The sequence below is a fragment of the Plecotus auritus genome (genome assembly GCF_963455305.1).
Source record: "Plecotus auritus genome assembly, chromosome: 3".
NCBI classification, from domain to species: Eukaryota; Metazoa; Chordata; class Mammalia; order Chiroptera; family Vespertilionidae; genus Plecotus; species Plecotus auritus.
The window spans coordinates 118,074,897-118,091,558 of record NC_137772.1 but is presented as its reverse complement, the minus strand read 5'-3'; the positions used below and the strand labels follow the sequence as shown (position 1 = coordinate 118,091,558).

Here is a 16,662-nt window from a genome sequence, read left to right as displayed (position 1 = left end):
AGCAAATCGGATCCAACAATCCTATATAATAAAGAGTTAATATGTTAAATAGGCCAAACAGAACGACTGTCCAGACAGTCATTCGAATGACCGTCCGGACAAACCTCTGGACGAAGCCAGGGCTGTGAGGGCCGAGCCCCTTACATCAATTTTGTGCATCGGGTCTCTAGTATATTAAAAAGATCATAAACCATGACCAAGTGGTATTTATTCCAGGGAAGCAAGGCTGGTACAATATTCACAAATCAATAAACATGATACATCACATAAACTGAAAGACAAAAATCACATATCATATCAAACGATGCATAAAAAGCATTCAACAAAATCGAACACCCAGTTTTGATAAAAACTCTCACCAAAGTGGGAATAGAGAGAGTATACATCAACATGGTAAAGGCCATATATGACAAACCTACAGCCAACATCATACTCAATGGGCAAAAACTAAAACCATTTCCCCTAAGAACAGGAACAAGACAGGGATGTCTGCTTTCACCACTCTTATTCAACACTAGGGGCCCAGTGCACGAATTTGTGCACCTCGAAAGGAACTATGGGCTGTGAGGCTGCGATGGGCACAGGGGTGGGTCTCAGCCCATCCTCATGCCCCCACCTGGCCCCTCCTGCAGCAGCCCCGGTCCCCTGTCTGCCTTCAGCCCCGCTCCCGCAGCTGCCACTCCAATGCGCTGACAGCACCGGCCCCACTCTCACCTGCTGACAGTGCAGAGCTACTGAGACTGGCACCAGCAGCAGGTGTAAGCGAGGCCGACACTGTCAGTGGGTATGAGGGGTGGCTGCTGCCTCAATCGGCCCTCAGGAGCAGGGGGAGGTGGAGAAGCCCTCAGGGGTAATTGGGGCCAGCAGCCACTGCTCAAACCTACTGATGACGCCAAGTGATTGGGACCAGCACCAGGTGCTCTCGGTGGGTGCATGCAGGGCTGGTGCCAGTGGTGGGTATGAGCGGCAGCTCCGGTGACAGCAGCAGGTGTGAGCAGTACCGTTGCTGGCAGCGGGTGTGAGCGGCAGGCAGGACCACAGCGCATGGGAGCAAAGAATTTTCAGTAACCACCAGAGGCTTGCCCTGATGACAGTGACCGGCACTCCGCCTTGGTTTGGCGCCCCCATTCACCTGCTCCACCATCCTGCCGTGGCCAACGCCCACCATGTTCCATGCACGTCCCCTGGTGGTCAGCGCATGTCATAGCAACCAGTTGTTCTGCCGTTCGGTCTATTTGCTTATTGGCCTTTTATTATATAGGACAGGAAGGGATGTCCTAGCCACAACAATCAGAAGAGAAGAAGAAATAAAAGGCATCCAAATGGGAAAGGAAGAAGTAAAACTCTCATTATTCATAGATGACATGATATTGTACATAGAAAACCCTAAAGACTCCATCAAAAAATGACTAGATTTAATAAAGGAATCTGGCAATGTAGCAGGACACAAAATCAACACCCAAAAATGAATGGCCTTTTTATACGGCAACTAGAGGTCCGATGCACAAAATTTGTGCAAGCATAGGCCCTAGCATCCCTGACTGCCTTGGCCCTTGCAGCCCCGGCTGCCGCCACCCTCTGCGGGGTGATTGATCGTGAAGCCCCCTCCCCGCATCGATCGCTCTGCAGCGAGTGGTGGCAGCTGGGGCTGCCTCACAACCCCGCCCCCCGCCCGCTGGTTGTTCCAGAAGGTCATTTCAGAAAGTCATTCCGCAGTCCAGTCTAATTAGTATATTAGCTCATTATATAGTATAATGATTTCTCAGAAAGAGAAACCAAACAAACAATCCCATTTGCCATTACAGCAAAAAAAATTAAGATACTTAGGAATAAGCTTAAAAAGGAAGTAAAAGAGTTGTATGCAGAAAACTACAGGACATTGAAAAAAGAGACAGTGGAATACATAAACAATTGGAAGAATATACCATGTTCATGGATTGGTAGAATCAACATCATTAAAATGCCCATACTACCCAAGGCAATCTACAAATTCAATGCAATCTCTATTAAAATACCAACAGCATATTTCACAGATTTGGAATAAATACTACAAAAATGTATATGGAACCAAAAAAGACCCTGAATAACTGCAGCAATCTTGAGAAAGAACAAAGTTGGAGGGATCACAATACCAGATATCAAGTTATATTACAAAGCCACTATAATCAAAACAGCCTAGTACTGGCACAAGAACAAGCACATTGTTCAATGGAATGGAACAGAGACCCAGAAATTGACCCAAGCTATTATGCTCAATTAATATTTGTCAAAGGAGGCGAGAACATACAATGGATTCAAGATGGTCTCTTCAGTAAATGGTGTTGGGAAAATTGGATAGATACATGCAAAAAAATGAAACTAGACCACCAACATACACCATTCACAAGAATAAACTCAAAATGTAAAAAAGACTTAAGTTTAAATAGAAGTTGGGAAAGCATAAAAATCCTAGAAGAAAGCCTAGGCAGCAAAATCTCAGACATCTCTCATAGCAATATGTTTAAGGATATATCTACTAGGGCAGTGGTCGGCAAACTGTGGCTCACGAGCCACATGCGGCTTGCGAGCTGCGGTTTGCCGCTCTGTTGACTAATGAGTTTGCTGACCACTGTACTAGGGCAAAGGAAACTAAGGAGAAAATAAACAAATGGAACTACAAAAAAAGAAAAAGCAGCAAAAGAAAGCATCAACAAAAACAAAATGGAGCCCAATGTATGGGAAAACATATTTCACAATGATACATCTGATAAAGGGTTAATAGCCAAAATATGTAAGGAACTCAAAAGGAAGACAAACAATCCAATTAAAAATGATTAAAGGAACTAAATAGACACTTCTCCAAAGTGAACATATAGATGGGCAAGAGACATATGAAAAAATGCTCAAAGTCACTGATCATTAGAGAGATGCAAATTAAAACAACAAAGAGGTGTCACCTCACACCAGATAGAATGGCTAACATCAAAAAATCAACAAATGACAAGTGCTGGTGAGGACTGTGGAGAAAAGGGAATCCTAGTTCACTGCTGGTGGGAATGCAGACTGGTGCAGCCATTATGGAAAACAGTACGGAGTTTCCTCAAATAATTAAATATGGAACTGCCATTTGACCCAGTGATCCCACTTCTGGGAATATATACTAAGAAAACCGAAACATCAATCAGAAAGAATGTATGCACCTCTATGTTCATATCAGCACAATTTACAATAGCTAAGATTTGGAAACAGCCCAAGTGCCTATCAGTAGACGAGTGGGTAAAAAAGCTGTGATACATTTATACCATGGAATACTACGCAGCATTAAAAAAGAAGAATCTCACCCTAACGGGTTTGGTTCAGTGGACAGAGTGTCAGCATGTGGACTCAAGGGTCCCAGGTTCAATTCCAATCAAGGGCATGTACCTTGGTTGTGGGCACATCCCCACTAGGGGGTGTGCAGGAGGCAGCTGATTGATGTTTCTCTCTCATCAATGTTTCTAACTATCCCTCTCTCTTCTTCTCTGTAAAAAAATCAATAAAACATATTTTTTAAAAAAAAGAAAAAAAAAATCTCTTACCCTTTGAGATACCATGGAGGGACCTAGAGAGTATCAGCTAAATGAAATAAGTCCATCACTTGATCTCACTCATATGTGGACTCTAATTAACAAAATAAACTTATGAATGGAGTGGATCCAGAGACACGGAAGCATAGAACAGAGTGTGGAATCTTGGAGAAAAGGGGGAGGGTGGGTGGATGGGAGATAATCAACCAAAGACCTGGTATACCCATTTGCATAACCCATGGACACAGACAATAGGGTGGTGAAGGCCTGGGGGGGGGGGGGGGGCGGGGCAGTGGCACGTTAGTGGGGTCAATGGGGGAGACAGGAGGACATATGTAATATTTTCAACAATAAAGATTAAAAATTTATATATATTTAGCCCTGGCTGGGTAGCTCTGTTGGTTAGAGCTTAGACCCCACACATCAAGGTTGCAGGTTCAATCCCCAGTCAGGGCACAGACAAGAACCAATGAATGCATACATAAGTGGAACAATTAATAGATGTCTGTGTGTCTCTCTCCTCTCCCCGCCCACCCTTCCTCCCCTTCCCTCTATCTAAAAAAAAAAAAAAAAAAAAAAAAAAATCAATAAAAATATTTTTAAATGAAAATACTTACAACAAAATGTTTATCCATTCCCTTATTTATCAGATCTTTTTGAGAAGTTTAAGGTCCTAGAGAATGGTGACCAGAACAAAGCCATTGCCTCATGGAGCTTGAAATCTAAAAGTTGAGCCCTAACCGGTTTGGCTCAGTGGATAGAGCATCAGCCTGTGGACTCAAAGGTCCCAGGTTCGATTCCGGTTAAGTGCATGTATCTTGGTTGTGGGCACATACCCAGTAAGAGGTGTCCAGGAGGCAGCTGATTGATGTTTCTCCCTCGTCGATGTTTTTCTCTCTCTATCCCTCCCCTTCCTCTCTGTAAAATATCAATAAAATATATTTTAAAATTAAAAATAAAAGTTGAGATAGATATTAAACAAAATCACTACTTAGTAACAAAATCTGATAAATGCTATAAAGGGAAATTTACAATGTAATGAGGGAGGATAAAACAGAGGGATGTGTTTTAGTCTCAGGGATCAGAAAGGCTTTCTGAGTCCACAACATCAAGACAAGCCTTTGAGGAAGAATGGGCATTACACAGACAGGGGCCAGTGTATAAAGTCTGGGAAAAGGCAGTAAAGCTAGATATGTCAGAGCACCAACTGCAGGAAAAGTGATGTGACCAGAGGTTGCAGGAGGACTCTACCTGCCCAGCCAAGAATTCATCCCAAGTACAGTGGGAAGGGTTTCCAGAAGGGAAATGACAAAATCTTTTCCGTTTCAGGATGATCACTTGGAGGGCTCTGTGCAGGGAAAAGATGGGGACAAGGGCGGGAGGAACAGTCAGGAGACACTGCCATCTGGATGAGTGAAGGTGGACGTGTGGTGGTGGGACAAAGGGAGGTGGACAGTTGCCAGACACACTCTGGAAGCGCACTGACAGGGTTTGGTGGTAACTTAGATAATGAAATATACATATGCATATTTTGTAACAGAAGAATTAGGATCATATTGTATATACTAGTGACCTGGTGCACGAAATTCGTGCACATTAAAAGGGGATTAATTAGAGGAAATAATTTAATATTGCCATTTGCCCTTTCTCTATAATAGAAGTATCAGAGATGAAAGAAAATTAGTAAAATGTATATGAAAACCTTCCTCCTATCAGAGTCTGGGGCTCACCATGGGACCCAGAGTCAAGTCCCCGCCCACCCACATGCACCTCGAAATCGCATGAGACCCAGACCCAGCCGGGCCCTCCCCCCCAGTTGGGCTAGATCCAGACCTGGCCAGTCCCATCCTTGTCAAGCCCTGCTGGGCAGGGGGCGTAGCCTCAGGTCTCCTGGCCCTGGGGCCAGGATGGGGGGCGTGGCCTGAGGTCCCCCAGCCCAGACCGGGGTGTGGGGTGTGCCTTGAGGTCCTCCGTCAAGCCCCGCCAGGTGGGGGACACGGCCTGAGATCCCCTGTCAAGCCCTGCTGGGTGGGGGGCATGGTCTGAGGTCCCCCGTCAAGCCCCTCCAGGTGATGGGGCGCAGCCTCAGGTCCTTCAGCCCAGCACCGGGCAGGGGGCACAGCCTCAGGTCCCCCGTCAAGCCCCACCGGTAGGGGGGAACAGCTTCAGGTCCCCCGTCAAGCCCTGCTGGGCGGGGGCGCGGCCTGAGGTCCCCTGTCAAGCCCAGCCAGGCAGGGGGGCGCAGCCTGAGGTCCCCTGACCTGATGCTGGGGTGTAGGGTGCGACCTGAGGTCCCCTGTCAAACCCTGTTGGGCAGGGGGTTCGGTCTGAGGTCCCCTGGCCTGGTGCCGGGGTGGGGGGCGCGACCTGAAGTCCCCTGTCAAGCCCCACCTGGTGGGGGGCTTGGCCTGAGGTCCCCTGTCAAACCCTGCCGGGTGGGGGGCACAGCCTGAGGTCCCCTGGCCTGGCGCTGGGGCGGGGGAGCAGCCTGAGGTCCCCTAGGCCAGCACTAGAACAGGAAGCGCACCTTGAGGTCCCCTGTCATGCCCGGCCAGGTGGTGGGCATGGCCTGAGGTCCCCTGGCCTTGCACTGGGGTGAGGGGTGAGGCCTTAGGTCCCCTGTCAAGCCCTGCCAGGTGGGGGGCACAGCCTGAGGTCCCCTGTCAAGCCCCACGGGGGTGGGGGAGTGCGTAGCATCAGGTCCCTGCTAATTGCTCGTTAAGGCTCCTTAAGGGAACTTGACCTCAGCTGTGGGTGCAGCCATCTTTGTGATGGAGTGATGGTCAATTAGCATATTCCCTCTTTATTAGATAGGATTGTTTTGTGATAAACTCTTTTCCACCTGTCACCACTGGTACATTCCTCCTCACTTTAATTTCCTTTCGTTAGAAAAAATTTTGGCCTCTTTTACACCAAAATGTGGTCATACCTGAGCTAACAGAATTATAGGCAATTTTTATTTTCTTTTTATACTTTTCTATATTTTCCAAATTTATACAATAACACATATCCTAATATATAAAAACCCTGGATCTGTCACATCCGCAACGACCGGGAGGCTTAACCAACCAGAAGTCAGTTCTGCAGTCAGTGCTGGGTTGCCATGGCGACCCAGGACTGACTACTACGGCTGCAGGCACAGTGACCCAGCATTGACTGCTGAGGGGGCTGTGAATCAGGCCCAGAGAGAAGCCTGAAGAGAGAAGCAGGGTCTGATCCATAGCCTCTGTGGCAGCTGTTGATCAGCACTTGCCTCTCTCTTTCTTTCCGGGCTTGGTCAGCAGCCGCGCCTCCATTTCTCTCTAGGGCTCCACCGGGTCTGCTGATCAGCCCCGCCTTTCTGATCAGGCCCCACCAATAGGCCCAGAGACGCTGACTGGCATAGAAACTGACCAATCAGAACCAAATCTGGGTCAACTGTGAGGAGCCAATGGCTGCCTAGGAGGCGAAGCTTTTGACGCTGACTGGTATAAAAACTGACCAATCAGAACCCAATTGGCCAGCAGAGGAGGGCAGTTGGGGGCAAGATCAGGGCAGCAGAGGGCAGTTGGGGGCAATCAGGCCGGCAGGGGAGGGCAGTTGGGGCAACCAGGCTGGCAGGGGAGGGCAATTGGTGGCCATCAGGCCAGCAGGGGAGGGCAGTTGGGGGCGAGATCAGGCTGGTAGGGGAGGACAGTTGGGGGTGACCAGGCAGGCAGGGGAAGGCAGTTGGGGGCAATCAGGCTGGCAGGGGAGCAGATAGGTATTAATCAGGCCAGCAGGGGAGCAGTTAGGGGGTGATCAGGCTGGCAGGCAGAAGTGGTTAGGGGCAATCAGGCAGGCAGGCAGGTGAGCAGTTAGAAGCCAGCAGTCCTGGATTATGAGAGGAATGTCCTAAACTGGCAGTCAAGACATCCCCCGAGGGGTCCCAGATTGGAGAGGGTGCAGGTTGGGCTGAGGGACACCTCTCCCCATCAGTGCACAAATTTCATGCAGCAGGCCTCTAGTTACTTTAATAATTAGAGAGAAGGGGGTGAGGGAATATGGTAGAAAGGTATGACTTGTTTGTGTTTTGTCAAAGTAATTTTAAATCCTACCTTTACTGGTAAAGGTATATAGTTTATTTTTTGCCAGGGCCAAATTTAAGTTGAAAGTCAAAAAAAGGAGGGGAGGGGAGGCAAGGAACTGCTACACCCAAAATCTATTGTAATACAATTTCCTGTGACATTACTGACATTCCTAAGCTAAAGTGTTTCTTTTTTCCTTCTCCTTTTATTAATATTCAGGGCAGCAATGGGTGTTCAGTAACACTGAAAAGTCATTCCTGTCCAAGAGGAACAACTTCATCTTTTTCATTAGCAAAATGCTTATATTACAGTGAAGTGATCCTGAGGCAGGATCTTGTCACTGAGATAAAGGCTCAGTGTTAGCCTTTCTCATGGCATCTCTAGAGCGTTCCTGATAGTGCACATTGTTAGAGCTAAACAAAGTAAATGATGCAAAGTCATGTTTCTGTCCATGCCAGCATCTGACGAGTGAGCTGAGGATTCTTTGAAGGTTGGTCAACGGGAGCATCTTTGCAAATCTCTCTTTTCACCTCTGACTGAGCACATCTCAGAGGCACTTGCCCCCACCCCCACCCCCAGCACTGCACACACAGGAGAGAGGGCAGGGCACAGGGGCACAGTAATCTGCCAACAAGGGCCGCTTCGGAGTTAGAAATAAATGACTGTGTGGAAGGAGCAGCTCATATGCAGCTGGAAGAATCAAGAAGACCCTGTGGTAACAAGAATTTGAGTTGAACCACAACAGATGCCCAAATCCAGACACAGGAAGGTGGGAAGCAACATAACCAGCCAAAAAAACAAGATGTCAAAAGTACCCCACAAGAAGCCTTTGGGAGAGTGCCTGGGAGCAGGCCAGGCCATAGGGCACAGGGGAAAAGTGAGAGGGCTCCCTAGGAAGGACCAGCCTGGTGGACTGCAGGGGGCCAGAGCTAGACAGAAAGAAGTCCCAGAGAATAACCAACCAGGGATGGGACACACATCAGCAAACAAAGCACTGACAATGGCCGTAGTAGCCCACAGTGAGACAAGCAGCATGCATGGGCCACACTAAGGGAGCACTGCTGTCCTTCCTATCACATGCGTGAAACAAGCACATGTAACCAGCACTAGCTGGGGACACAGATCAGTAACAATGGGGGCAGGGCAGAGTGCCAGACCAAGGTGGGGCACTGGTCGCTGTCATCAGGGCAAACCTCTGGTGGTTACTGAAAATTCTTTGCTCCTGCATGCCACGGTCCTGACTGGTGCTCGCAACTACTGCTAGCACCGGCTCTGCTCACACCCGCTGCTGGCACTGGCCTCGCTCACACCTGCTGCTGGCGCCAGCCCCAATCGCTCCAATCACCATCAGCAGGTGCAAGAGGGGCCAGTGCCGTCAGCACGTGGGAGCGGGGGCGGTGGCAGCAGGACCAGGGCTGCCGGCAGACAGAGGACCGGGGCCGCAGCGGGTGGGGCCAGGCGGGAGCACAGAGGATGGGCCGAGACCTGCCCCTGTGCCTACCACAGCCTCACAGCCCACAGTTCCTTTCAAGGTGCACGAATTCATCCATTAGGCCCCTAGTAAATAAAATAAAAAGTAAAAGCTAAATAGAAGTTATTATTTATTCCAGTAATTAAAGTGTCCAATGACACTCTAACTAAATACTTATCTTTCCACTTCCTTACATCTATATTTAAATAGCAGCTCCTTCCTTAAGGAATATAAGTCTATTGGTCTTGTTTTTTATTCCCCATAAAAATTTTCATGTCTTTAGTAATTTATTTATTTATTTATTTTTTAAATATATTTTATTGATTTTTTACAGAGAGGAAGGGAGAGGGATAGAGAGTTAGAAACATCGATGAGAGAGAAACATCGATCGGCTGCCTTCAGTCCGCAGGCTGACGCTCTATCCACTGAGCCAAACCGGTTAGGGCAATGTCTTTAGTAATTTATGTGCAAAACGTTTATGAACATTGTACCATTTGACTTCTACATTATGCCATTACACAGAAAATACTTAAAGTCCTCTACTTTTCCAGAAATTACTATTTAAAAATATACCCATACCTGCTAGTTACATAGGTGCAATTTGCTGGGTAAAAGTCCCTGAGCTATATGCTTAGGAATCATGTATTTTTCTTACATAAATTTCATTGTAACAATTTAAAAAAAATACTCATCCATAAACACTCAAATATATTTAATAAGTCTTAGTCCAAATAAAATGGTAAAGTGTGTTTGTATGTATGCATATGCAACAGACAGAATACAGCATATGGAAGTGTGTATCACCACTAAATACCTATAATCAGGAAAACATGGAGTCCATCTATAATCATAAAAGCATAATATGCTAATTAGACTGAATGTCCTTCTGGACGAAGCCAGGGCTGCGAGGGAAGCCGGGGTCCTGGGTGCCTGCTGACAGCTGGAGGAAAGCCTGGGTCCCAGGTGCCAGAGGGAAGGCAGTGGTGGCAGTTGGGGGAAGGAAGGCCTACTCTTGTACGAATTTCATGCATCGGGCCTCTAGTTGCTATATAAGGTTTAAAATGGTACTTAGATTCAAAATACAAGAGAGCAAAACCACCTCAATTAAAAGGCACTACAATTGAAGACAAAGAGGAAAAGCTCCAAAAATAGGAATTCCCTGTACCTATTATATTGGAATTGGAACAATCTGCTTTATTCAAGATATATACAGCTTTAGAGGCACTGCTAATCTTTTCCTCTCACATTATCTGGGTTCACAGAGTGAGTGACTTTCCAACTAGAATTCTCTGAAAGCAAATGCAACCTCTATTGGACCAAAAGAGTCTGAGTTGGAGGATAACTGGGAAGGCACAGCTATTTTAAATTTATAAGGTAACACTATACACCCAACTGATCGAATTATCTTTTAAAATATATTTTATTGATTTCAGAGAGGAAGGGAGAGGGAAAGAGAGATGATAGAAACATTAATGATGAGAAAGAACCATTGATCAGCTGCCTCCTGCACGGCCTCCTATTGGAGATCAAGCCCACAACCCGGGTATGTGCCCTTGATCGGAATTGAACCTGGGACCTTTCAGTCCACAGGCCAATGCTCTATCCCAGGGGTGGGCAAACTTTTTGACTCGAGGGCCACAATGGGTTCTTAAACTGGACCGGAGGGCCGGAACAAAAGCATGGATGGAGTGTTTGTGTGAACTAATATAAATTCAAAGTAAAGGAGCGGAGGGGAGAGCAAGAGAACCCTCCACTCTTTTGGCTCCGCGGGCTGGATAGAACAGCCGAACGGGCCGGATCCGGCCTGCGGGCCGTAGTTTGCCCACGGCTGCTCTATCCACTGAGCCAAACCGGCTAGGGCCCAACTGATTGAATTATTTCAAGAGTATTAAAATGTGGTAAAGGGAGTCTTTTCTACTAGCAATTAACATAAATGTTTATGGGAACTTTACTGGTGTGATCCTCAATTTAACTGTATTTGTATTTTACTGTATTGGAAACAGCACCAGCTTTATTATTTCTTGCACTGTAATCATCACTAATGGATTTTACCACAATGAGATCCCACCTGTATTTTGGATTATTTGTTTGAGTTGTTTCTTTCTGTCAGAGCTAAAAACACAACTGCAAAGAATACCCAGCTCTGAGTACCTCTTTTGTTTGCAAGTAATTTGCAGAAGAAAAGTTATAGCTTTACTGTTGGGTTGCAAGTCTCAGCAATGTCAGTCCAACAGGGGCAGTACCTGACAGCATATCTAACTTCATATATTCAGAATGAGAAAGGTCATGCCTTTGCTGCCAGCTTCCACTGCTGGAATACTCCACACTACATCATTCATGATCCTGGGCTTCATAAAAGCAACTTTCAACATAACAATGCTCTCTATACACAAGTTAGTCACAGTATATCCCAAAGTGTCAAGGAAGGCTCTAAAAAATACATGGTTCATTTCATGAACATAACATCAGAGAAATGTAAATTCTCTAGGTAAATTCTATAGTAATAAACTACAATAGGAGGATTGAGATTACTTTGGGACATAACAGAGGGCACTGTTAGCCTTTTCCTGTGACTGTGATGCCAAGAGTGCATACTTAGAATATTTCTAAGAAACCAAAAGTGCTGAAGCCATCTTGATGTGCTTAGACCATGAAATCATAATTTTCCAAGGCAGCAAAAATACCAAAGTTATTTCCATTTTCGTGCAACTCTGACTTTTCAAATGACAGATGGTAATTAGGACTTGCTTTCAGTAGCCATTTTATAAAGGAACTACATTTTTACTAGTTACATTTTACTAATTACATTTTTACCTTGGCTCAACACTGGTTCCATATTATTTGTGTGTTTTTAGTTTTATTTTTCAATTACAGCTTACTTTCAATATTATTTTGTATTAGTTTCAGTTGCACAGTATAATGGTTAGACAATCATATACTTTAGAAAGAATCCATCCCTCCCCAACAATATTTCTAGTACCCACCGGGTACCTATTCCCTATGCTATACTTTACAACCCCGTGACTACTTTGTAATCACCAATAAAAATATGAAACACTTCTGCCTGCTGGCATGGCTCAGTGGTTAAGCGTTGACCTGTGAACCAGGTCTCTGTTTGATTCCTGGCCGGGGCACATGCCCGGGTTGCAGGCGCTCTCCCCAGTAAGGGGAATGCAGGAGGCAGTCAATCAATGATTCTCTCTCATCACTGATGTTTCTTATTTCTCTCCCTCTCCCTTCCTCTCTAAAATCAATAAAAATCTATTTAAAAGAAAAAGAAAAAAATGGAACACTTCACGAATTTCCATGTCATCCTTGTGCAGGGGCCATGCTAATCTTCTCTGCTTTGTTCCAATTTTAGTATACGTGCTGCTGAAGTGAGCACTGGTTCCATGTTATATGGCCCTGACCCTCAACTTGGGTTTTATTTAGCTTTGTGAACTGCTAACAGGATCATAAAGGTATAGCTATAAATTGTGTATTTATGCATGATCAGTACCACATCCACTAATGTGTCCCTATTCTTAAGCAACTGAGAAAGCAGCCTGGGTTGCCACCATTTCAAAGATTTCTCTAGTCTTTCTCATCTATATATATAAAAAGCCAGTGACCAGAACGCCGTAACGACCAGAACAACTGGTCGCTATGACGCCCACTGTGGCCAGCAAACTGGCCTGATCTGGGGGTGGGACAGGCTGGCCAACCTCCTGAAGCCCCTGCCCAGCCCCACCCCTGATGGGTCCCCACCACCCCAATTGGCCTGCTGCCTCTCCCCCCAGCCAGCTCCGCCCTGATTGGCTGCCCCCACACCAATCGGGGATGGGGCTGGCCAGCCAACCTCCCACAGCCCCTCACCCTGGCAGCTGACCTCGATTGAAACCCTCACCCCATTTGGGGGCGGGGCCCATCAGCCAATCACCTGTGGCCCCTCCCCCCAGCTGGCCCAGCCCTGATCGGACCCTAATGGGGCGGGCTGGCCTGCCAACCTCCTACCATCTCCTCCTCCCGACAGGCCTCGCCCCGATCCGCCCCGATTGGGGCCTGGCCGGCTGGACCCCACCCGTGCACGAATTCATTCACTGGGCCTCTAGTTTCTTAATATGCGAAGTTAGATGTAATATAGTTGCATCTCCTATAATGGCACATCAACTGTTTTTTAAATAACAGAAAACAGTCAAGGATTACCAATTTCTGTTAATCAACCTTCCCCTTTTGCACAAACCAAAAACAAGATAAGGGAAATGATTCTCCTCTTCCCTATGACAGTTTAGAATAAGCCCAACTAAACCCCAAAGAAAGAGCTCCATGTGAGAGCCCTTCTCAAGGACAAAACAGGACATACATGTGGCCCAATTCAGAAAATTCTGGATTTTGCCTGAATAGAAAAAGCAGCTAAAAAGACCCTTTTGGAAAAAAAAAAAAAAAGACCCTTTTGGAGAGAAAGGATCTAACCTGGAAACTCTTCTCTGAATAGTGAACCACTCAAACCATCTTTATGGGGAACCCTTACTGTGATGGCCACACAGGCCCTGGCAGCTCACCCCACCTGGTCACAGCCAGCGTTCACCAGCTCCTGCAGCATCTGTCGGTTCACTTCGGCAGAGGCCAGGGGACCTGATTCATTGGCGAAGGGCAACAAGGAGTATCGGATCTCCCTCAGGGCCTTCTGGTACGGGCCAAACTTTGGGGCAGTTCTTGGCTGCTGCTGCCGGGCAATATCCTTGCCCCCAAGGACGTTGGTGTCTAGGGAAGTGTCACTTGGTCCCACAGGTGGCCCGTGAGTGGAAGACTTCGAGGGCTGCTTCAGCCCCTCACGAATCTCCTGCAGTCGTTGCCGACTGTTTCCAGAGTAAGTCGTGGCAGGAAAAGTCTTTGGCCTCATTTTAAGTCCAATTTCTTCTTACCATAAATACAATCTTCTTAAAGGGTTTTATTTTGAAAAACTGAACAGTATCAGTTAGTTGTAAACATAGTTTCAAAACAATTTCCTTTTAAACATTTTCTTTCCTTCAATTTTTGTAGTTCTTATAGAGAACTAAAAGTTTTCAGAGCCTTCAATTTGAAGATCATCACTATCTGAAAAAGAAGATGGGGATGGGAAGACAATGTTCATTTGTGGTTTTCACATAACACTTTTCAGAAATGGAATTATCTTGAAAATATTCCACTTGGAAAGATCAAGAAAGAAACCATTGAAACAGGAATTTTAGGGGAATATAGGCAGGCTTAGGGAATTTTTAGAACTGGGGTCCATGAAAAAAACACAGGGCTACAGACTGGGAGAAGGTACATTTCCAGAACACAAGGAAGCCAGGTGCAGTTACATTTCCATAAGACAAGGAAGCAGCAACCCTGGCAGCTGACCCCCATGGAAACCCTCACCCCATATGGGAGCGGGGCCCATCAGCCAATCACCTGTGGCCCCTCCCCCGAGCTGGCCCAGCCATGATGGGACCCTAATGGGGCAGGCTGGCCTGCCAACCTCCCACCATCTCCTCCTCCTGACAGGCCTCGCCCCAATCCGCATCTCCATAACACTGAAGCAACTGCTACATCTACATAAGATAAAGGAACTGGGAGTAGCCAAGAGGTCTATATTTACAAAATAAAAAAGGAGGAAGAAAGCCCAGAAGGAATGAGAGGAAAGGACAATGAGGGAAGAGGGCCTCAGGAGTTACTATAGTAACCAATTGGAAAGGGAATACTGACCAATTAGAGGGGATATCAGGACACAGGAACTGCAGCCTTTATAAACCACGGAAACAGGAAGTCTGTGTAATTCTTTCCCCCTCCCCAAGTGAGAGTCTGTACTGTGAGAATCTTTCCCTTTCCCCACATGGGAGTCTGTACTTGTTCTTCAATAAATTTCCACCTTTGCTATACCACCTTCTGTGGATTCATTCTTCGACTCCAGCGGACAAAGAATCCGGGTTCCAGTCCAAAAATTCCATATCACCATCACCTCTCAAATTATAAAGCAGTTTGACTCTGGTTAGAGCACATGATATCCAGGGTTGTCCCAAGATGTTTCGTGGACTATGTAATCTACAATAAAGCCAATCTCCACAAACTGATACTAATAAATATTCTGCTCAAGGCAAGAATACTCATTGTTATATATTTCATTTCTAAATCCACAGCTTAAGTATGGGGCAAAACTTTCTTACACAGGGTCTTGAATTTCTGGCTTGTTCCTAATAAATCAAGAGTGGGGAATCTTTCTTCTGCTAAAGGCTATTTGGATATTTATAACATAATTCAAGGGCCATATAAAATTATCAAATTAAAAATTTGAACGAACATTTAATTCTCAACCCTAATGTTAGGGGTAAAAATATAATACTGAGGACTGGCTATGGTTATGGGAAATATTAATCATGCTCTATTAACCATTTGCACACCATAAGCATCTATAGACGCAAGTGGTGGACCTTTTTGAATTAAACTCAAAATATCATGACAGTTAACTGGAATAAACATGATTGCTTTATTCTGGTTAAAGAAAGGACATTCTAACTTGGCTAGAAGTAGTATGCCCCCGGGACGTGGGAGTCAACTTTGGACCTAGGAGTCAACCTTGGAATGTGGTTCATTCTCATTCAAGACCTGCCTATTATCATGGAAAGATTAACAACCTTGTTGTCCAAACAATGGAGTCCCACCCCAGCCTGTATAGTCTACTTCCCCATGCCTGTAATCCATACTTCCCCATACCTATAATTCATATTTCCCCATGTAATCTTTGCCCTACCCTATATAAGCAGCTGGCTTATTGGGGGCTGCAGAGCAGGTTTTTGTGGATGACCTGCTGCTCTACCATACTGCCAGCAGTATTGGAATAAACTCGCATAAAGGATTCAACCCCGTCTCTGCTTAATTGGCTCAAGTAGTGACAGGCAGCACGGATCCATTGATTGTCCGGTTACACTAATGCCTTGACAGGGCCAGACCAAATGATTTCATGGGCTTATACAGCCACAGGCTGGATGTTCCCACCCCTATATAAGCAATCAATGTCTGGTTCATACCGTTGTCCTTTATCCTGGGGCTTTACCAACCTCTCACCCACCTAAAGCTGTGGTTGTTCTATCTCTTTGGAAAGTTTGCCTGATAAAACCTTCCCAAATTTCCTGAAAGAAACCAGAAAATTATCACATCAAAGATGTCCTATATTGCAATTGAAAATAGTTCCAGCACAAGGTATCAGGAGACTTTCAAGGTAACTACTTCCTTGATTGTTTATAAACATGTCAACTTCTTGTCACCATTTTTTCCTAAATATCAAAGTAAAAATATCTTTCTTGTAGAAATTGACACTTATATAGTATAGACAGGTGGGTGTCTTTTTTAAATGTTTTTATTGATTTCAGAGAGGAAGGGAGGGGGAGAGAAAGATACCATTAGAAACATCAATGATGAGAGAGAATCATTGATCAGCTGCCTCCTGCATGCCTCACAATGGGATCAAGCCCGCAACCGAGCACATGCCCTTGACTGGAATTGAACCTGGGACCCCTCAGTCCCCAGGCTGACGCTCCATCCACTGAGCCAAACCGGCTAGGGCTAGGTGGGTGTTTTCTTGGAGTGCATTGTGACCAGA

General features: G+C 45.9%; 1 protein-coding gene across 1 annotated transcript in view; it reads right to left on the bottom strand.

Moving 5' to 3' along the window:
- LATS2 (large tumor suppressor kinase 2) overlaps positions 1 to 16,662 on the bottom strand; it is a 104,466-nt gene that overhangs the window by 64,409 nt on the left and 23,395 nt on the right. Inside the window, exon 2 of the mRNA XM_080662113.1 lies at positions 13,609 to 14,138. Coding sequence (XP_080518239.1) covers positions 13,609 to 13,944 — 336 coding nt within the window. The 5' untranslated portion in view covers positions 13,945 to 14,138. The remainder of the gene's footprint in view (positions 1 to 13,608; positions 14,139 to 16,662) is intronic.